Source organism: Fistularia commersonii, chromosome 2 (assembly GCF_037954325.1).
Source record: "Fistularia commersonii isolate RoL2024-O1a breed Wild chromosome 2, RoL_Fcom_v1.0, whole genome shotgun sequence".
NCBI lineage: Eukaryota > Metazoa > Chordata > Actinopteri > Syngnathiformes > Fistulariidae > Fistularia > Fistularia commersonii.
Genome location: NC_141285.1, coordinates 12,068,420 through 12,091,601, shown reverse-complemented (window position 1 = coordinate 12,091,601; position 23,182 = coordinate 12,068,420). Strand labels below are relative to the sequence as shown.

Sequence of the window (23,182 nt, the reverse complement as noted above, 5' to 3'; positions counted from 1 at the left end):
ACATACATATTGCACAGAATTGAATGAATCATATATTCATAATAGGGGTGGTCAGTAGCATTTGGCAATTTGATCAGATCAGTTTAATCAACATTTTTGTTGACTTAGCAGCATGTAAAGACAATGGATCTAGAGAGAAGCAATAGTTATATATACTTCTCATGATCCAAGTGAAAAAGAGAACAAAAAATGTTCATGTCAAAGAGGGAAAGAACGGAAGTGAGATTATGGATCCTTCTGATGACAGAAAAAGACAAGAATGGACCACAAACCAATGATTTGACGCGCATCAACTCACAACATTGAGAACATATTCAGACATGAGCGCCATCTAGTGGACAACGAGGGCACTGTGCAACCAAGGAGATGAGTAACCCATAAAAATGTACAGAGGTAAATCTTCGGACAAACCGATTAAATGTGATCATTTAAAATGAATGTTACCATTCAAGATTAATAGCATTTGTTCAAAACATACAGATAGCTCGGCATTGCCTCAATACATTGGGGGCATGTTATGTCAACTTTCAAGGATATCCTGGTGGTTAGTGTGTTCTTTTACTCAGTTAAAGGATGGAGATCTGAAAGCTCATTATCACAGGAACATTTGAATGAAACATCAGTGTTTCATGTGCATATAGTCCTTGTAATTTTAAATGATGAGCTGAAATCAGTTCCAGTTACATGGTGCCAATTCTGAGGTTAAAAAAATTCGAGTTGTATAAACACGTAGAAATGGTCCATAGTTTGGTCATTACTCTGCAAGAACAATATTTACCTTTAGTGGAACCTAAACATTTAGATATTTTATTCAAGTCATCCATCATTCATCTATAACAGAGTACTTTGCAGGGTTGCTTACTGCTGAGGTGAATCCCAGCTGACACGGGGCATGAAGTGGTATATCCAGTGGTACACAGTTATAGGGTTTGGTGGAGATTCTGATGCTGCGAGAACAGGTTGGAGACCAATACAAAATGTCAATATGTTTCACATGGTTCTTTTTTTTAACTGAGCATGTTAAAACTGATATTAGTTAAATTAAATGAGCAATTCATTCATTCATTTTCTATACTATTTATCTGGCACTCTGAGTTACAGGGGGGGGCCTATCTGTCATTGGGTGAGAGGCAGAGTACACTCTGGATCAGTCACCAGTCGATCACAGGTCCACATATAGAAACAAACAGCCATTCACACGCCTGGGCAGTAAAAGGTCTCCAATGAACCTACTGCATGTTTTTGGACTGTGGCGGGAAATCCATGCAGACGTGGGGAGAAAATGAGAACTCCAAACAGGAAGCTAAATAACATAGGACAGAAATCATGAAGAAGACCAGAGACAGGTGGCAAGGTAGAATGATAGCATACAAGTAAGTCACTATAAAAGTAAACGGAGGACAAGACAACATAAATGACAGAGAATTTCAATTTAGATAAAATGAAAAAGACAAAACTGAGAAAACTAAAGCTTGCTGTTTTTTCACATCACGCTCTTCACCCTCTCCTTTCCCACCCCACTCTGCATTTCCATACTGAGGACCATCATTTTAATTTTAATCTAGTTGCTGTGGTTTTATTGAGCTGCACAAAAAAAACAAAAAACTATCCACGACTATGTCTAGATCAAGGCTGACATATTCACAAGGTATAACACCTAATTGTTCCCCTTAGAGGAGATGCTGTACAGAAATGTAACATGTTATAACCCAAGCTCTTTCAGAAACATAACAGAAATCATCTTGTCATCTTAGAATGACTTTAGATACACATATATGATGTTAGGAAAATGAGAGGATTCAGACATGTACAGATGAAAGATGGTGAATATTTTAGTAGAAGGATCCTGAGGCTTGACCTTGAAGGCAGGAGGCCTAGTGGAAGGCCAAAGAGGAGATTAATGCAAGGAGTGAAAAGGGACATGGAGTTAGTTGGTGAGTGAGAGAGGGGGCTGAAGAAGGAGGAAGATGATTGTTTGTGGAGAGCCATGAAGAGAAAAGGCAAAGGGAAAAGAAAAAGAAAAGATCTTAGAATGACTTTAGTCATACATTGCCCCAAACCGGAAATTTAATAGGTACATTGAGACAGTAAAAGCTTGGATAAATTTTGAATTCATTTAGTCAAATCTGTAAATCTACAGAAATAGGAGGAAAAGGAGCTTATAAAATCCAAGTTAAAGACAAAATGTTTTCCAAATGTGCCATTGGAGAGGCTAAATACAAATATTCTCAACTCATTTTATTTGACCAAGAAAAAAAAAAAAAAATCACATTGAGCTTAAGAACCTCTTCTTCAAGGTACTCCTGGCCAAGATAGACAGCAATAAATACAAAACACATTTTAAAAATCACACAGTTAAAACCCAAGCAAAAGGAAATTAAGATAATTTTAAGCATGTTAAGTGAAACATGTGCTGGTGGAATTGGCCTCACGACTTTCAATTTATATTTAGATACGCTTAATGGAACAAATGCAGCATCCAGTTCTTCTGCTAAATATTCCATGCAGGTGTCGAATGGACAAAAGCCTTTTTACCAAATCAAGCAGGGTGTATGGCAGAGTAAGAGAAAGCAAGAAAACAACATAAGCTTACTCGTTCCTGGACTGAGACGACATTTCAGTTACTGTTAGAGGCATTCTGCTTTCACTTGGGAGAGCAATGTCTGTCACAGTTTGTTGCTGTGTCTAAACTGCTGAAAGAAGGGAGCTTCAAGCAGTAGGGTTTGTGCCTTTGAATGGAGTTTGATCCATGACGTGCTGTGTTAGGATCCTGTTTGAAAAAAGCCGAGGTCTATTCAACTAGCTGTCTAGTTCCCCCATGACTTCAAGTTCAATATCCTCACAAAATAATTCCAGATGTGAGTCGTGGCAAGAAAATGACAAAGGACAGCACGTGAGAAGATTGTTTTTCCTTCTCTCCAATCTCATGTCACTTCAGGTTGGTTCGTATGTCGGGTTGTTCAAACTCTTTCTCTGGCTGCTACGAAAGATAAGACCGTGCTTCATTTTTTATTTCTTACTTCTTTTCCTTATGGGTCATCACAGTGAATCACCTGCCTACGTCTAACCCCGCCTTCTGCAGTCTCTTCTCTCATACCGACTAACTTCATGTAGTCTTTCACCACATCCATGAATCTCCTCTTTGGACTTACTCGAGGCCTCCTGTCAGGCAGTTCCAATGTCAGCATCTTCTTCATCCTTCCTTTAAATCATCACCCTCCCCCAGTTAAACCTCTTCTCTGTATCTACTCGCACACCAACTCACTTCTTCAAGGCATCTTGTCTGGCAGCTCCAACCTCAGCATCTTCCTACCAATATCCTCCACTGTACAGGGCTGTCTCAGAAAATTAAAATATTGTAATAAAGTTCTTTATCTTCTGTAATGCAATTACAAAAACAAAAATGTCATACATTCTGGATTCATTACAAATCAACTGAAATATTGCAAGCCTTTTATTATTTTAATATTGCTGATTATGGCTTACATCTTAAGAAAACTCAAAAATCCTATCTCAAAATATTAGAATATCATGAAAAAGTTTTTATTTATTTATCTTTTATTGCGTTACAGAAGATAAAGAACTTTATCACAATACTCTAATTTTCTGAGACAGTCCTGTACATGAACCCATTAGGGATGGACTCATTCCTGAGTCGAGCCATCTCTGTTGATTCATGAGTAAACATCAACATCTTAATCTCCGCTATATTTCTTTCTTCACCGTGAGATAGAGTAAAGCAGCGTACTACTAAGTGTGGGGTTTGTGTCGGGATAGAAATGCCACACAGAAGGTAATACCGGGAAAGCCGCCGCTCCGTTAGGAGAGGAAGACGAATAAGCCGCCGTGAACCGGGAGGCCCATGTGACAGCGTGAGGTTCACCCACGTGACGTGACTGCTGCCTGGCGGACCGTGCTCGTCTGTTATGGCTCCTCCTGCTACACTGGAACGGAGCAAAACGTAACACCAGTGCAGAGGGACGGGAATAACACACGGCCAACCGTACGATTCACGGGAGCCACTGCCAAACATGACAGACCTCGCAATGCTCTAAAAAAAAACAAAAAACGACGTAGACGATGTGCACAGCGTCGCCTCTTCTGCTGTGAAGGCTTCGTCGTTTCTTCAAGATTAATAACACCCCAAATGAACTCCGTCAGAGCAAGCAACGTTAGCAGAAGACCAAGGCGAGTATCGAGGCCGCGCCCGGTGCAGCCGGAGAGGAACCACCAGGAAAGAGGTAACATTAGTGTTACTACGGTAGCATTAACAATACAGCGTTGCCACTTTAATTGTATGCCTTTAAGTTGGTAAAAGCCGCTGAACTAAATAGCCCGCGTTGTTATGCATTTCGTCGGTAGACGTGAGAAAACACATTTGGCAACGGGCTTACATGATCGCCGTGTTGTCAGGAAACACCGAGGCTTTTGTGTTTGTGCCCAGCACCCAGGCCCCGCTTTGTTTTGCTTGATTTTTTTCACCCAGTTTCTATGTTTCTTTTTCTTGTCGGACCTCCTACCGAGGTTTAGGCGCATTTTTGCCCAATAACCTTAGGCTGGTGACGAAAATTCGAAACGTTGGTCACAGGTTTTCTTGATTCACGATTGACAAACGCAGTGAGGTACTGACTGTGGTTCGTCGTAGCATGCTAAATGAACCTAGCCTGAGCCAGCTGATATAATTACAGTGTTTGACTAACAATCTGCGTCTTAACTATTTGCACAGGACCCAGACCTAATGCCATGAACAGCGTTGAAATGCCAGTATTTTCCCAAATACTTTCGTCTGTGCAGAATCGTCACTATGACGATTCGGCCACATAACGATTGAAGGGTTTTCAGTCTTTAAAATACACTTTGTAATTCAAACGAATACCGTCTGTAAATTTGAATTGTGCATGTCAAGCTACTGGATGCGTTGAAATAATTGCTGTCATAAAACAAAGTGCGGGGTAGCAAGTCCATCAGGGGGCAATAATAAATGTCCACTGAATTTGATGCAATGTCATTTGATGGACCACTGTCATGTTGTATAAATTGGACCTTACAGCCCAGATCTCATGGTAGTCAGTACATTATTTCCTCGACATTATTTCTCAAACAAGTAACCATGTAGAGGGAAACATGTGCAATTATAAATTTCAGGAAACGTAGTGACAAGACACATTAATTAGGTAAACACATAATTCAGATTCAATTAAATTTATCCATAATAGCTTGTCAAGGTACCCACTTGTTCCGACAAGCTGTTAGCCGTGGCTAACTTGCAGTTGCAGAATACTTTCAATTGTTTTTGCTCACTTTACATTTTTCAGTTTTTTATGATACCCACTTTAGTTGTGACTTTGGAAACCTGCTCATACTTTTTGTGTTTCAAGTAGCTCTGAATGACCCACTTCGTTACACAGACAGTGTTTGTAGTGGTTACTGGCCTAGTAGCCTGGGAGTCATCTTAGCAAACACATCAACAAGCAGACATGGGACTGCATCTCCTGTCTTGGGGGAGTGATCAACCCATTATGGTCAGGGTTGATTTAACTGTCATTATCTGTGTGTTAATTGAATTACTGTATGTGTATATGTAAGATGTATTTAATTTGATACAGAGCAGTAAATGCAAACTACCAATTTCTGGTTTTATGAATGATGAATTCTCATTAATGTCACTTACCTTAAAGATGAAGCAAGTAACTGTCACAGTACCTTGCTTTGTAGGGCCGCATTTATTATTTAACTGTCAAATTACAGTTACACTTCAGCAGTAATAAATTGATGTTTTCATCTAACATAAAAGGGTAAAAATTTGCCCATATTGTTGTTGGTCCAGAATAGCTGTTTAAAGTGACAGGCAACCTCAACGCCAGTGTTGAAAAATGATAATAGTTCCGATGAGTATTATTCAGTGTAATGTCTTGGTAGTACTCTTTCAAAGTGGCCCTGTGTAAAAATAATGTTCTTGATTACAATGCTTACAATAATACTATGGCTATTTCTCTGACATTTCTATCCTGCTTCATGTGTTTTTTTCCCTCCAATTCAGTATTTTGCATTTCAGACTTATACCAATGAATTCATATTTGCTTTTCTTGCTACTTCCAGATGAGGACGTTCCTGCAGATATGGTCGCAGAAGAATCTGGTCCAGGAGCTCAGAATAGACCATACCAGCTTAGAAGAAAGTCTCTACCCAAGAGAACTGTCTGTCCAACAAAGACAAATATGGAGGTACTTTTATCAGGGAAAAAAGAAAAAATGCTGGAAAGATAATTGTTCTATTTAGTAAAGTACAATTTTGAATGTCTTATGTCTCCACTGACCTTTTCTGTTTACAGGGGGCTTCCACCTCAACTACAGAAAACTTTGGACATCGACCAAAGCGCCCAAGAGTTTCAGGAAAGTGTCAAGATTTACCAGGTAATTATAAAGCCGTCATTGACTAATGACCTGATTTGAATTGTCACTAATATGTGCTGCTCTGATTTACCTATTTTGTCACAGTAAAATGTAGCGTGAGCCACTTGTTATGAGGTGGTGTTGTCAAGTGTTATGAGAGGCTTCATCAGTTCGAATGGACTACAGGGAATTTTCTTGATATTATGCGGACTATTCAGAAAACTCCCCACAGTCTTGACCTGGATGACTTAGAACTTCCATAGACATCTTACTTTTGTTCTTTCTTTCTTCTCACAGCAGCTCCCGCAGAGCAGTATTTGCAGGAGAAGCTTCCGGATGAAGTGGTGCTAAAGATCTTCTCGTACCTGTTGGAGCAGGATTTGTGCCGTGCCGCATGTGTGTGCAAGCGTTTCAGTGAGCTGGCTAATGACCCCATCCTTTGGTGAGATGAGTGACATGCCTTAAAAGCCCTTACACTTGACAAGGTGTTTTATAGTAAGGGATCGATCTGTATTTAAAGACAAAGAAATCATCATTTGAAACATTGCGAAAGAGGCATGTTTGAAGGGAGCTATAACCTGTCTTTTACTTGATTCTTTGTATTGATTTCACTATTTTTCAAAATTTGTTAAATGCCCTTTGTATTTGTGGGTCATACTGGCAACCTAACATGAAGTGTATAATCAAATAGCCTTTTGTTATCTTGTACATTCACGAAAAATCACCTTTGCTTGAAATAGATAATGATTTCACAGCTACCAAAGTAAATATGGATGTGAACATATGTTTTTGTATCATTTGTGATCCCTTTACCCTGCTTTGAGTTAATAATTTTTACACAACAGAACTGTTATTAGTTATTCGAGTGAGTCAGAAACCTTAAAGGTACACTTTCTCAGCCAAGAACAGTGCTTAATCGGTTGGTTGTTTGCAAAATTTTAACCATTTTTGTGGCAGGACTCCATAAAATGACAGGGACATTGACTGTAATGAATACTTTCTGTCTTATGAGGCATCATCTTTGTACAAACTACATTTTTAACAGCACCATAATCTCAGTTTTGCTCAACTGTGTGAATTTTACTAATATGAAGATAAGAACCATCTGAAGTTTCTTTGTGTCTTCATCTTTTAGGAAGAGACTTTACATGGAAGTGTTTGAATACACACGGCCTATGATGCATCCAGAGGCAGGGAAGTTCTACCAGATTAATCCAGAAGAATATGAGCAACCAAATCCATGGAAGGAAAGTTTCCAGCAGCTGGTATGGAACCTTATGTTACCTTACTGATTCATCACTAATGCTCACAAACATTTTGCTCAATGCACTTATGCTTTTTCTGTATTAGGCATGTTTTTTTACACTGATGCAATAAATGTTGGCCCAATGCTAGAGAGGCAAATGATAAAGGTAATGTTCTCTGGCTTCATCTTTTAACAAACATGAAGTGAAATAGTGATAGTGGTAGGGATGAAAACATCTCAGAGAAGCATATTAGTAACAGCTGAATAATGGAAACAACTGTTGTTGAGATACAAACAGCTTCTGATTAAATTTATTTCTTGTGCGCAGAGGTGAAAGGACACCACTCAAAGCCATAATTTGACATTCAATTCTCAAGGATTGAAGAGGGATCTATGTATTCGAATTTAATTCCATCGGGGTATATTGACATTTAGAGATGGCTTTCCCTTCACAAAAATGTGTCTGACTCTTTCCCCCTGTGACTTTGTCCTAATATTGTTAAAAATATGTCAGTGCAATGTCCTTTATGTCAAAATCAATATTAGTTATGACAATAATAGAAATAATTACAATTTTCTGTTCTGTGAAAACTAATTGTCAATATTTTTACAGTATAAAGGTGCACATGTTAAACCAGGCTTTGCAGAACACTTTTACAGCAATCCTGCTAGATACAAAGGGAGAGATAACATGTTTGTAAGTAAACTTTTTATAATATTTAATTTGCCAGTTACCTTCCATCCATCCATCTTACCTTTCTGCCTTTGATTCCCCAGTACTATGACACAATTGAGGACGCTCTTGGAGGAGGCCAGGAGCCTCATTTTGATGGTCTGATATTTGTACACACTGGTATTTACACTGATGAATGGATCTACATAGAATCACCTATCACAATGATAGGGGCAGGTATGCCTTTTAGATATTATTATACATTCTTAGTGTGTATTTGATGAGCTATGTAATTTGAATGTTCCAATTATTTTGAAGCTCCCGGAAAAGTTGCAGAGAAAGTCATCATTGAGAATACCAGAGACTCTACATTTGTATTTATGGAAGGCTCAGAAGATGCTTATGTAGGATACATGACCATTAGGGTGAATATCTCATTTTTTTCTTCTAGCATCCGTAGTTTGTGTGTCATTTTAAGTTGTAGTTAACTTCTATCTTATGTGTTGCAGTTCAATCCTGATGATAAATCCGCCCAGCACCACAATGCACACCATTGCTTGGAGATTACAGTCAATTGCAGTCCCATTATTGACCACTGTATTATACGCAGCACGTGTACAGGTAATGATCTAATGTAATCTTCGCTTTATGGATTGTCAGAACATTGGCTGATTCAAGTTATTCTGGTTTCAGTGGGGTCAGCTGTCTGTGTTAGCGGTCAGGGTGCTTGTCCCACAATTAAGCACTGCAACATCAGTGACTGTGAAAATGTCGGCCTTTATATCACAGATCATGCACAGGTAAGAGACATAGATTCTTCCACTGAGATTTCACTTTTCAGTGCAGGTTTGCTCACAGAAATGCCCGACAGTGCAGAAATAGATTAATACTCTCACCCAGTACAATTGCATATCAAATCAAAACAAGGACGATGGATACCGGTTCTGGCTGCTTACATATATATGGCTGCAGATAGCAGCCATATCTATATAAGCTGACAGATACCATCTAAAAATCTGACTTTTTAAAAGATTAGAATAGAATATTCCTTTAATCGTCCCACAGAGGGGAAATTTCATAGCAGCCTGTAGGATCACGAAAACAAAATGTTCATCATCTACCAAGTTGAAAGTACTCAAGATGATATGGTGAAAGATAAACTTAGACTGCATTGTTCACTTTTACAGGGAATATATGAGGACAATGAGATCTCAAATAATGCCCTGGCTGGGATTTGGGTGAAAAATCACGGCAACCCAATAATCAGGCGGAATCATATCCACCACGGCCGAGATGTAGGTGTTTTCACTTTTGACCACGGCATGGTAAGTATGCCCCTTGCGTATTTTGGGCGTGATTATTTTGTTGCTTAATTCGTAGTGTAATGCTCATTAGCTTTTCCTTTTCATTTATTTTTAAAGAATTTAACTTCATGAAAGCACTCTGATCTTTGTGTTTATGTGTACAGTGTCTGATAACAGTGGTCACATATGACTTGGGACCATATTATAATTTTGTGTACAAATTGTTTGTATCTTAAATGTTGGTCATCATGGAGATTCCTGCTAACTGTGGTTTGTAGATGCTTTCATTCAGTTTAAAATTGGTTTGATTTTTTTCCGCTTCCTTATTTTTAGGGTTACTTTGAAAGCTGCAACATTCATAGGAATCGTATTGCTGGCTTTGAGGTGAAGGCATATGCAAATCCAACAGTTGTCCGCTGCGAGATCCATCATGGCCAGACAGGAGGCATCTATGTGCATGAAAAAGGACGAGGCCAATTCATTGAAAATAAGATCTATGCAAATAACTTTGCTGGCGTGTGGATCACCTCTAACAGTGACCCCACAATAAGGTCAGTGCGGTCCTACATCCATCTTATATTAATATTAATTTCTAGCTGGTTTAAAATATTTTAAATATCCCTGTTAATGTATCATGTCCCGACTCTGAATTGTTCTATTTTGTCTTAATACAGGGGAAATGCCATTTTTAATGGTAACCAAGGCGGAGTATATATATTTGGAGATGGCCGTGGTCTCATTGAAGGAAACGACATTTATGGTAATGCCTTGGCAGGAATTCAGATCAGGACAAACAGTTGTCCTATTGTCAGGCACAACAAGATCCATGATGGCCAGCATGGTGGAATATATGTGGTAAAGTATTATTTCCAAGCATTATATCCATGAAGTTATGCAAATAAAAAAAACACATTATTCATTTCATTTTTCATCATTTTGGGACATGACATTGATGTAATGTGATGTTTTTAACATCTTTTAACATTATATTTATTTTTTGGAACATAGCATGAGAAAGGACAAGGCGTCATTGAGGAAAATGAGGTATACAGCAACACACTGGCAGGAGTGTGGGTGACAACAGGCAGTACACCAGTATTGAGGAGGAACAGGATACACAGTGGGAAGCAGGTAAGATTATAGACTGGTCTGATGAGACCTAAATCAATACGGATTTCACATTATGATTATTTGATGAAGCTAATACAGCAAATGTACTTGGAAGTCCTAATGCCATCTGCATTTACAGTTTTTGCTTAATTTTTAGATGTTGTCTTGATGATAAATAACTGCAGAATGGATTGAATGTAAACTGTGCTAAGAGTCCCAGGAAGATATTGCAGTGAGGATTTACAGCCTAGTGTTTAATATTAGCAATGAGGAGTAATGCTTAATTTTGGGTGGAATTTAAGATGAGCTTCATGACATGTTTTAAAGAAGGTACCCTGTTTTCATATACAGGTTGGAGTCTACTTTTATGACAATGGTCATGGTGTACTGGAAGACAATGACATCTACAATCACATGTATTCTGGAGTTCAGATTAGGTTTGTGGAAACATTCATATAGAGAAATTGATTTGTCATAAATACATTTACATAAAATCCTGAAATTGGGATTGTTAAAATTGCCCTTTTCATAAAATACAAATGGAAATGTGATCTTTATTAGTGCAGAAATGATCCCTTGTGTTGCTTTGTTGACAGAACTGGTAGCAATCCCAAAATCCGGCGAAACAAAATTTGGGGTGGCCAGAATGGAGGCATTTTGGTCTATAACTCAGGTAACAAGCACGTATTACTTGTGTTTTCAGTCATAGTTTTTCTTCAGAGCTTATTCTTTGAGATTTAGAAGTTCCCCTTTCTCTCCTATATTTCCAGGCCTGGGCTTTATTGAGGACAATGAGATCTTTGACAATGCTATGGCTGGAGTGTGGATCAAGACCGACAGCAACCCGACTCTGCGAAGGAATAAGATCCATGACGGGAGGGATGGTGGAATCTGTATATTCAATGGTGGACGAGGTGATATATTATTCTTACTCAGAAGCTTTTAAGTAATGATTGCTGATTAATCTTACCAATTATGACTTTTGTATTAGGTTTGTTTACAGTTTGTATGGTCAATTTCATGTAATTTTTAGTATCCGTAAATCTATTTTGTTTTTCAACAGGTTTACTTGAAGAAAATGACATCTTCAGGAATGCCCAAGCAGGAGTTCTCATCAGCACCAACAGTCATCCTGTTCTGAGAAAAAACAGGATATTTGACGGATTTGCTGCAGGTGGGTAACAACTGCGTCAGGTAGCAACATGCATGAAACTTACTTTGTTAATGAGCTGCTGAATTAATTATTTGCGTTTCTCAGAGATTAAAATATTAAATAAGGTTATTGCATGATTGTTCATTCAATGTCTGTTACGGTAACATACTTTGAACCAATTTTAAAGTGTATATGTTCAAAAGCCTCATCAATGAGTAATTTGATCATTGATATTTTGCATTTTTCTCTGCAAATGCATTGTCAAATCCAAAACAACGAAATATTGCCAAGAAATGCTCAAGAGTATTTACCACAAAACTGACATCATGTTATATTGACAGTCGTGTTACTATATATTGCATTCAACATTTTGCACTTAAATGAGACCGACATGCATTTCATTATTCAGAAAACCTTTCTAAGGTAGATTTCACCCACCCGGCTGTTAGATTGAAAGAGTTCAGCCAACATGACTCACTGGTTATAGTTCCATAAATCATATTGTTTGATAACAATCCAATGGCATGTGTTTTAATGTACGTTAAATATACAAAAATCCATATAGTGGTCCCTGACTGATCAACTAGTATACATGTGTAGAGCACAAACTGCAGGGAGTACTTATAGAAATGCTACCGTTATGTTTGTATTGCTGCACCAGCATGAATGTTAACTTTTTTACCCGCAATGTTCCACAGTGTTACAGCTTGCGCATTATGCCTATGTATGGTAAATACTTATGCAGTGCGCATTTCCTAATGAGAGGTCAAAGTAAATGATGCCACTGCTGACTAACAATAAGCTTTTTTCACATGAATTTGGCATTATTTATAAAAAAGCCCCCATAGTTGTGGAATGTTGTGGGTGTGTGTGTTTAAACAAATTAAGTTCTTTCTAATGTAAAATATCCTTTTTTCCTCCTCCAGGAATAGAGATCACGAATCATGCCACTGCGACATTAGAAGGCAATCAGATCTTCAACAATCGCTTTGGAGGCTTGTTTCTTGCATCCGGTGTCAATGTTACGATGAAAGGTGCTTTCTCTGAGATGTTACCGTACTTTTACAAGCTCATGAATTTAGTTTAGCAATGGTATTGTAACTGAATTGCAATGCTTTCTTTCCACCAGATAACAAAATATTGAACAATCAAGATGCCATTGAAAAGGCTGTGAGCAGAGGTCAGTGCCTGTACAAGATTTCAAGTTACACCAGCTACCCAATGCACGATTTTTACAGGTAACTCATGTGGGCACTTATAATTTGCCAAGGATGTCATCAGATGTTTTTTTTCTGGCTTCTAATTGATGAATACAATTTCCCCCCCCGTAGGTGTCATACCTGTAACACAACAGACCGAAACGCTATCTGTGTGAACTGCATTAAGAAGTGCCACCAAGGACATGATGTTGAGTTCATCAGACACGATAGGTCAATACTACCTCTGCTTTCTCTTCTTCTGTATGTACAGGATATCACAGGTTTTGAATAACATGTAGTTTGACAGTAAAGAAGGGCAACATGGTTTATAGTGTCAGGGTGCATTTCAGCTCTGTCCCATGTAGGACTTCTGTCCAATACCATTGGTCTCTCACTATCAATTGACATTGAAAACACAATTCTTTTTTTACTCCATGTATTATTATGTCAAAACCAATATCACAGATATTTTTATTAGGGAAACCAGTTATGGTTGCCATTAGAAAGTTATATTTTCTTTGCTCAGGATTCTGTTTGCCTCAGCTTCTGATTTTGCACCCAAGACCTTAAATTTAATTTTTATTTTCAAATTTCATGTTGAACTCAGACTGTCTTGCTTTATCATACTTAAAGATCTGTAAATAGTCCGGATAACATGATTTGATGTAGACACACTCCATTTATCAGTTATGATTTACTGAGACATCAGTGTTTGGGATGACTATCCTGTGCCAATTGTAAAATCCCAGTTTGTTTAATTTGCTGGGGTAAAGTAAGCCATAATTTTATCTGTTGTTCTTACCTCAGTCATTTAATAGGGTTTCAGCCATCATCAATACATTCTATTGACTAAGAAGCATTAAGTGCTCATCCAGTATGCCAACATGTTATGATGTATGTTAATTGATTCTTCCATGTCACAAACAATAACTCCTGTTAATGGCTACCGTTGGAAATTATTGCTTCACACCTTGTCTTTACCATAATCAGGAGTTTGTCTTTGAGCTAGTGACTGTGCATATCTTCTGAAATATACAATGCTTTTTGAATCATCAGTCAATATTTTGATAACAACCATTTATTTCTTTTCTCCTGTAGGTTCTTCTGTGACTGTGGGGCAGGGACACTATCAAATCCTTGCACATTAGCTGGGGAGCCAACTCATGACACAGACACACTGTATGACTCAGCTCCGCCTATAGAGTCCAATACATTGCAGCACAACTGAGCTCAACTACAGAAGTTTTTTGTGCTTCAGCAGTAAATTACATCAGGCTGTACTGCAGCGGCGGAGGAAATCCAAACTTTAAACAGACTCACTTGAAAGAGCATATACAGTGACTTTTAAGACTTGGGCATAAATATGCTACAGGGGACACTTGGGAAAAAAAAGTCTGATCATGGATGCCACGCTTTTTCTCTTCCTTTTAATTTTCTAAAGAAAAAAGTGACATAAATAGGGGAAAGGAAGAGTGGGGTTGTGGTGTGCTGGGTTGTAAATGAGTTGTGAAAGATGGACTAATGCCAGTTTGGCTCATCAGCATTTGGGAAGTATGTAAAAAAGGATACTGCAATCATGATGTATAGACCCACTACAGATAGATTGCTTTGCTCAGTCAGAAGCAACTTTTCTCATGTGGAGGTAAAGGCCCCTAATACACCAATGCTTCCATCACTGGGCAACCAACAAACTCGTATGAAGCATACGAGTAAAATGACTTAGCACTTCAGCTTTTTTCCTCCTCAGCAACTGTTGATTTTAATGCTTTGTGTAGTTTTGTATTTTCATGCAAAAATCTTACTGTACTTGAATGTCTTTATTTTATTAAATGTGTTTTTTTTGTTATTATACCCTAGACTTGCTGTAAGTATACTCATGTCGCAGTATCTAACTTCTTTCTGTGAAAGAGATCAGAGAAATGAGAGGAAAACGCTAAACATGTTCTCCAGCAACATTGACTCATTTACATTTGCAATACTGAAAAACAGATTTAGAAATGTGCTTTCACAAGACTGTTGGGGTTAGTATCATAAATGCATGTCTCTGTAAGGGAAATGCACGGTTGGTATTTTCTCCTGTTTTACACATCTATGCATTTTTATCTATATTGGGCACGAAAACATGGGTCAAGGTCACAGGACGGTGTAAGGCAGGGGTGCCAAATTCATTTCAGCTCAGGGGCCACATGGAGGAAAATCTATTCTCAATTGGACCGTATAGTCAAAGTCATGGCATAATAACAAAAGCTTCTTTCATCAGAAAATTGCAGCTCATTTTTATGCTTTGCAAAATAATCTTATGGGCTGGATTAAACTCATTCGCGAGCCGTAAATTTGACACCCCTTGGTATAAGGTATTCACTCTGAAACATATCTTTTTAATGGTGTGTCTGTGGTTTTATTAGCTGGAGGAACCCACAATATTCTGGTAAACCCATTTGGTATACCAAATAAACACATTGCTGGTTGGTGTTGTAATAATGCATCGGTCCTTTTGCATTTTAATTTTTGTACCCTCTTAAGTTAAAGTCTTTCCAGTGTACCATATTAATGTCAGAATAGCTATTTTTTAATGTCAGTTGCTATTTAATTTAATGTCAACTGCTTAGGATTTCATCAAACAGGTCTTGTGAAAGCATACCAAAGTTGCTGTTTTTGTCTTTGTCAATGGTGCTGGAGAATTTAGGCTTTTACAGAAGCTGAGACAAGTATCTATATGCAGCACTATATTGTTTCATTGCCCCCCATATGTACTGGTGATTGTGGGTTCTCATTCAGACTGAAATGTATGCATGTATCATAACATCTAGACTTAATATATTGTGAAGTACTCAATAACCGTTATGTAGGCGCTAGCGTGCATTAAAAGGGTTTAATTTCCTAGTTGAAACATTGTCATTTTTTAAAATAAACTTTATTAGATGATAGAAGTAGTGTTTTTCCTAGAACTAACAAAAAAAATCATGAATGACTCTTGGTTACAAACTACAGTGTATTAATCATCTGAACAAGCGCTGCAAAGTGTGAGTGGTCCAGTATGGCATCTTCAGCGAACTGGCAGAGCTTCCTATAATAGAAAGAGAGAAGAGGTTTGAATTATTGCTAAGAATGATGCATCATCATGAGAAAACAAAAGATTACAGCAATACACATACTTGAAGAGCCTGAGACTGACAGTGCCTCTCTCAAACTCTTTGGCCTTTTTGTGTCCTGACTGAATAACCATCTCTGGAAGGTTGGCAAGCCGAGCAGCATTGAAGCCATAGCTCTTAGGACAAGCCCCACTGATGAACTTGTACAGGAATGTGATGGTCTCTTGACTTGGATCCTCACATTCATTCTCCACCATGCACGCCTGAAAAGGACCACATGTTGCAACAAGCATGACATGTCACTGAAATGTACAGCATCTGAACTAACTGCTAAATGGAGGAAAATGAGTGATTCAGCAAGGGATAGTTCTTCTGCTCCTGAAGTTGTGCACAGCATTTTTTTTAAATTTATTGTTTTACACAGTCTACACATACTGAGAGGAACAGAAATTAGGTCAGTCTGAGCTTTTGAGTTCCAGAAAAATGTGCTAAACTCCAATGCAGCTTTGGGTCCTCACTGTTAACATTAGCAACTTCCAGTGCTTTTGTCTGAGGGGAGTGCAGCCATTTCAAGTTTTATGGAAACAGCCAATTAATTGCAGCTTATGTGAACATGATTTTTTTTACAAGTGTGTTATAAATATAAAGTACTCTCCAAAATCAAGTCTGGAGAGTATCATGGCACTGTTAATAGGCAAACATGGTGAGCTAGTCACATCAGTTATTGTTTCCGTTGAAGATTGAGTTGATAGAAAGTTTAAGATTAAACATTGTAATTCTCTCCTAGTATGACAGTTAATACATAAAATAAAAAAACAACTTCTCACTACATAGTTTTGCCTAACAGTGGGACCCTGGCATGATACATTGCAAAATTAAGAATGTAATTTCAATCACTAAAATTTAAGCAGTTGGTTGAACCACCATGTGAAATGTGGAAAAAGGTTAATTAAATGTCCCCCCAAAAAATGATTTTCAACTCAGTCAACAAAAATAATTTCTTAAAAAGACTTGCAGAATAAAAACAAAACCACTAGAAAAGAACTGTTTATAACAATGGCAGAAATGTTAACACATTACAAAGCAATTAAATAGGACTCAGCGATTTATGTTTCGGGTACAACAGTAGTTGTTACCATCTTTTTCGTTGCTGCACTCACCATGTGGCCCAACCGCACAGCAGGGTTGCTGGCATAGTCCTCCACCAGGAAGTGGTAATGTGTAGAGAAGAGAGTGCGACAGCATATCTTCTCTGCAAGCTCCTTCACAACAGCACTGGCAATCGCTGTGCCATCATATGTGGCTGTGCCCCTTCCTGTAAACACTTTAAGGGTGAGTGATGGAAAACAAAATAACCACTGTCTGCAAGCACAGATGACAAACTGAACTGACCTAATTCATCCAGAAGTACAAGAGAGTGTTTGGTGGCGTGGTGCAGGATGCTGGCTGTCTCACTTAGCTCGACAAAGAAAGTACTTTCCCCTACAAAAGATGTGACATATGATGAATGATGAAAAGGTGTTTCGAAGATGGAGGCTCAGGACATTGACCAAATGGTTATTTAGGCTTCAATGTTACCAGCCATAATGCGATCTGAGGCTCCAAGCCGAGTGAAGACTCTGTCAACTGGTGTAAAGCGCAGGCTCTCAGCGGGCACATAGCAACCCAGCTGAGCCAAAATGATCACAAGCCCACACTGCAAAATATCAACATCTCGAAATTAGTAATGCACTGCACCTATGGAAGTGAGAATGTAGTGATTACACCAGCATGCATCTATAAAGAACCTACCTGTCTCATGAGAGTAGATTTTCCACCCATATTAGGCCCAGTGACAAGGACGCAAGAAGCGTGCCCCTTTTCTTTATCATTTTCATTGCTACCAGGGCAGCCAATGTAGATGTCATTAGGGATAAAATCATCACCAAAGAATGTCTTAGTGACACATGGATGGCGGGATCCAGTGAGGTCAAGGAAGGGAGTTAACTGATCATCACCGTCTGGGAGAATCACTTGTGGCCTCGTCATTGATCCATCTCCCCCCTGGCTGTAGCGTGACAAAGCCAACAGCACATCTGAAGAAAAAAAACAAACATCAATGAATTAAAAAAACATATTATCATGTTCAATAAATGCTGGGCCACATTGTGAAAATATCAGATGCAGCAGGGGGATGGAAAGAGTTTCTAAGTTTACATTACTTACACTCACTAATGTGAAGACTTTACAGTTCTCATGAGAAGTGAACAGAACTTATTGAACGATGACAAATTGGTGCAAAAAAATTAAGAGGTTTATCAACTGTAGCAGACATCAGTTACAAGCTTCGAACATTAATTGTTTGTTGGGATCAAACAATTCTCTTCAATCTTGTTTAGGGAAACATTTGGTAACATTTTGAATATGCTTAAAATGTAATTGTACCTTAATGATAAAAATAACTCAGGCTAAAGGAAAATGTCTCTGCAATGATCTCAGGTCAGACACCTGCGATGCAAGCTCATTTGAAAAAGCGGAAAAAATACCACAAACCCAAGCTAAACTTTTTACTGAAGGGTTAAAACTCTAGTTTTTAGAAGAAAAGGTACAAAATAACAGGTATACAATGATCTATACTGATTAAAAATGTAAAAAAATTAAGAAAAATACCCAGCACTGCCATGCATTCCACAGCTGTCTTCCAGTCATTGTAATTCTTATCAAAATTGTAGAAGAGCCTCCTCATGCAGTCTTTCAGGGCTGCATCTCTTTTTTCCTCGAATCCTTGCAACTCTGAAAACAGACGTTCAGTCTCCCTTGTTACATAACGTTTGCAGCCTTTCTTTGTCGACTTTACTTCATACTCTTCAGGAATGTTCCTCTCTGAGACACTGTCAGGAACCTCAATCTGATAGCGGTTTCGCCCGGTTCCCCAGTAGGCCATACTTTTACAGCCGAGTCTCTTTTTCTGTCTGTCGAGGTAATCCTGTAATTTTTGCTCACAGTCTTTGATCCCAGTTAGGGCCTGGTCATACTCTGGGTCAAAGCCAGCTTTGGGTGTTATAATGCCCGTGCTGCGAGCTTTCTTGTGGTCAAATGCTGTCTCCCAGCGCTTAAGTTCAGAAGAGAGGTCTGGAAACAGCCCATTCTTGTCAGTTTTCAGACTGACCACTTGGCAGAGTAAAGTTGATCGAAAGCTGTCAGCCACCTGAGTGATGACAGAAATGATCTCCTGCATTGTTTGGAAACCTTCAAGTGCTGAAAGGAAGTCTGTTATTTTGCGCTTGCTGTAAGTGACCTCTTCATAGAGCACAGCTCTGCTGTCTGGGTGGCCTTGTCCCTTCAGAGGTGTTCCGATGCTGTGAATTTTACTCAGGAGACGCTCCAAATCTGGAAGCTTCTTGAGCAGGTCTGAAATCTCATTAGCCTGGGCTTGAGCTTCCATCAGGTCTTCCACCGCATCAAGCCTGTCACCGATGCAAGAAGGATTAGAGAGAGGAGCACACAGCCACTGCTTCAGCAGTCTTTTGCCAAATGGTGTAGAACAGGTGTCCAGACACTCAAGCAGGGTCCCTTCCGTTCCTCCTGACCCGTTCTGAAATATTTCGAGGTTCGCCAGAGTAACACCATCCAAAACCATGCGCTGCTGTGTTCGGCTAAAAAAGCTGACAGGTCCTGCAGCTTTCTCCATCTCAAAATCAACAGGGATGTATTCTTCAAAGTTGGCCATAGAAATCAACTCTTGGTCTACAAGACACTTCTTTAAGTAGAATATGCACCCACCCAGTGCTGACAGGGCAAGGTCATAGCCCTCTTTTGGAGTAAGGCACAGGGAGTCACTCTCAGAAGTCATCTTTTTAAGAAGAGGTGGAAGAAAGTCCTTTCTGGTCCCCTGATTCTTGTCTACCTTTTCTCTGAAGTAATCTTCTTCCAAGAGGGTTTTAAGAGTTTTCTGAGCATCCCAAAACTGGGTGCCTGCATTTAGTCCTTCTTGCAGAGTAGCGGACAGAGAGGCCTTTAGTATTTTGCGTGTCTCAACAGAGGGGTTTCCCTTTTCAAAGAGCACCTCAGCAGGAACAAAGTGTGCGATTAAGGTGCGCAGACGTGAACAGTGACGATCATCTGGGAATTGACCAACATGGAAATATCCTACAGAGGTGTCTATGAAGCAGACACCATAGGTGCGGCAACAACCAGAGCTCTCCTCTTCAGTCTTTTCCTTGAAACTCAGCAGGAACTTGCTCTGACTCTCTGAGGGAGCACCATCCAAGATGCTGTTGGTTCGGGTGCCTCTTGTTATGATGCGACACACTTCTCTTTTTACCACACGGTCGAACTTTGTGGGTTTGCTCAAGGTCTTACAGCGTGCTTCCATCATCTCCGGCGTCTCAGTTTGCTCTACACGAGCCACCTTGTAGCCTTTTTGGACCAGTACATCTGAGAAACGCGCAAAGCCAATCTCTGGAAAACCCGAGTGTGCCCAGGTGCCCTTCATGAAAGTCAGACCCAACTCATTGACTCCAATCACAGCATCCATGTGGTAAAGCTCATAGAACTTTCCAACTTTGTAGAAAATGACAGTATCAAATATCTCAGATTTGAGCATCCACCAACGGCGCATGCCTGGAGTGTTCCTGTTTAGAAAATCATCTGGTATATACAGTGTGGTGGGGTCATAGTCATCATCTGTCACTCTCCGCCGTTGTCTGTCTTTCCTCCTGTGATCCTGCAACCACTCCAGTTTTTCATGATCCCAAATTGCAACACTTCCATTTGTGGCCAATCCAGTGGCCTGACTCTCAAAACTTTCAGGGGCAGAAAAAGCAGACAAGCGAGACTTTGTGTCAGCTTTAACAGCAACCGGACTTCTCTTCAGTGTGGTGGGCAGGCTCTTAGGAATCTTTTCATTATTAGCAGGCTTTTCAGCAGGGCGTTTGCGCTTTATTGGCTTAACAGGGCTGTCAGGCTCTGACTCTTGTGTGTCCTCCTCTTCCTCCTCAATGCTCACCAACCCTTCTTCCTCTTCATCCTCACTACTGCTTGCAGCATTTTCAGGTTTGAATTCATCATCTGATCCGTCACTGTCTGATGCTACGATTATACGACGGCGCTTCGGCTTATTTCCTTTAGAACGGGTTAAACGTTGACTGCCCTTTGATGACTTGACACCTTCATTTTTTTTGTTATCCTCATCACTAAGATCTTCATCGGTAACTGTTGACATGTCAACCTGACAAAAACAAAAAGTTACAAGAATAATGCAAAAACAAACACAAATTCAAATAGTCATAAAAAATTAAATATAACTATGCCTTATAGATGATTATCATTGAAAAAAATACAACAATTTACATAGGCATTGTTAGGACGACAGTTCTATTCTAAGGAAAAGAATTAAAAAAAAAAACAACACATCATTATAGTGGTTTGGAGATGTTACCAGTGATTTCTGACTTCACTAGACTCGGGTTGGCCAAAAGAAGGAGGAGGCAGAATAATTACCTCCATTTCTTCCTCATATTCGTCTTCGTCATCTGATGGATCCATGCAGAGATCCATTTTTAATCTACTGTCACAGCTGTCAAACATGACACGGTCTGCGAGCTCCATTGCCTTACGGATTACTGGTTTGCTACTAAAAAATAATCCTCCAGTTTTAGCATCACTACTGTCTGAACCTGAAACAAAAATGACAGGAGATGCCATTCAACAACAACAAAATATATGATACTGTTTAAACTGTTAAATATCTTTGGAGTAATGTTGCTTACGAAACCTTGATATTCCCGGATATATTTCGTGCTGACCCATCCTCTGGTGGGGGGTTCATCGAAGAAATGGACGTGTATGCGTTGGGCCTGAGCACGACCTCTCATCTGCTGTCCTGTCAGAGGTTGTGGCACCACCATACATGGCCACCACGGGTGCCCCTCCAGTTTTGCCCACACAAGTGCACCAGCACTGAATGAACATGTTGAGCTGCTGAAATAAGAAAATAATATTTAATATGAAAATGTATCATGATGACTCGACAGCAATTCATAACATGTCCAACACATGAAAAGAATTAAGTGTAGCTTCAGAATCAGTACGAATGTAATCAAAATTTCAACATGATCATATAAAAATGCAGGAGTAGCGATGTCATGATAAAATCAAAATCTAAACATGGTAACTCAGATACCTCAACCCACAAATAATCTTCAGATGAAAAGAAAAACAATCACTTGGTAGGGAGTGGGACCTCAGACAAAGATACAAATTACACTAAACGACTCTTAGGGTGCATATTGCTGCATAACACGATGCAGTTACGCGTGCTCATAATATTCATTACCATCCATTTGAATATAAGCTAGTCGCTTGCACAAAACACGTAGAATCACACAGGTTCCAGCTGTATTTTTTGATAAACAACAAGTAAGCAATGATTATCATTGCAAACGCTGACAATACGTTATCGTCACTAAGGAGAAAAGAAAACTTTTAATTGTGGACATTAACTCTGGCTATAACTGATACTCAAGGATCGGAGAGCGACAGCTTAAGTATTGTGAACTTAAAATGAGCAGAAAAATGTCAATTGTTAAATAGTCCCCCTAAAATAAGAGGCGGGAGTTAAGCCAACGTAAAATGATTCCGGCGACTGCACAGCGCCAACCGTTATTTTCACGGTTACGTTACCTCTCCTTGGCTGCAGATACCTTGACACCAAAAAGTTTATTTATTCCCTCTTTCACACTTTTGGGAGGACTTTTCCGCTTGGCCTTTTTGATTTCAGTCGCCTGTTGTGGTGTCTGTTTGGCCTGTTCTTTCGGTGAGGAGTTTGACTTCTCAACTGAGGACGGCAGGTCAGCCTCACTGGGAGAAGGACTCGGTTTCGCCTTGGACACCGGCGGTGGAGACTTTGTAAAAAAGCTAAAAAGAGAGCTTTGTTTCGCCATTTATCCGAGTTACGGGACACCTGACAACAACTCGACTCCTTGCATTTAGCTAGTAGCTAAGCACAGCGTGTGAGCGTCCTCTTCGCGGGA

At 39.3% G+C, this 23,182-nt stretch overlaps 2 protein-coding genes across 4 annotated transcripts; one reads left to right on the top strand and one right to left on the bottom strand.

Annotated features, from left to right (window-relative positions):
- The first annotated feature begins 3,918 nt into the window (after window positions 1–3,918).
- Window positions 3,919–14,924, top strand: fbxo11a (F-box protein 11a). 2 transcript variants are annotated; one of them, XM_086167816.1, is made up of 22 exons: window positions 3,919–4,241; window positions 6,100–6,224; window positions 6,332–6,413; window positions 6,690–6,834; window positions 7,528–7,657; window positions 8,252–8,335; window positions 8,416–8,548; window positions 8,630–8,736; window positions 8,821–8,932; window positions 9,005–9,111; window positions 9,499–9,636; window positions 9,949–10,166; window positions 10,290–10,470; window positions 10,624–10,746; window positions 11,077–11,162; window positions 11,322–11,398; window positions 11,496–11,639; window positions 11,789–11,899; window positions 12,805–12,912; window positions 13,008–13,116; window positions 13,210–13,308; window positions 14,176–14,924. In XM_086167816.1, the coding sequence occupies exons 1-22, from the start codon at window positions 4,148–4,150 to the stop codon at window positions 14,303–14,305; spliced, it is 2,643 nt and encodes an 880-aa protein (XP_086023942.1). In that variant the 5' UTR covers window positions 3,919–4,147; the 3' UTR covers window positions 14,306–14,924. The 2 variants fall into 2 exon arrangements, with proteins under 2 accessions (XP_086023942.1, XP_086023933.1); XM_086167807.1 differs by having other exon boundaries at window positions 4,003–4,241; window positions 6,693–6,834.
- A 1,131-nt stretch (window positions 14,925–16,055) lies between these two features.
- msh6 (mutS homolog 6 (E. coli)) lies at window positions 16,056–23,182 on the bottom strand. Of its 2 annotated transcripts, none has more exons than XM_086167785.1 (10): window positions 22,833–23,182; window positions 21,925–22,130; window positions 21,651–21,826; window positions 18,819–21,378; window positions 17,961–18,244; window positions 17,748–17,865; window positions 17,562–17,651; window positions 17,330–17,484; window positions 16,233–16,432; window positions 16,056–16,144 (listed from the first exon to the last, which is right to left on the bottom strand). In XM_086167785.1, the coding sequence occupies exons 1-10, from the start codon at window positions 23,090–23,092 to the stop codon at window positions 16,063–16,065; spliced, it is 4,131 nt and encodes a 1,376-aa protein (XP_086023911.1). In that variant the 5' UTR covers window positions 23,093–23,182; the 3' UTR covers window positions 16,056–16,062. The 2 variants fall into 2 exon arrangements, with proteins under 2 accessions (XP_086023911.1, XP_086023921.1); XM_086167795.1 differs by having other exon boundaries at window positions 21,925–22,127; window positions 22,833–23,175.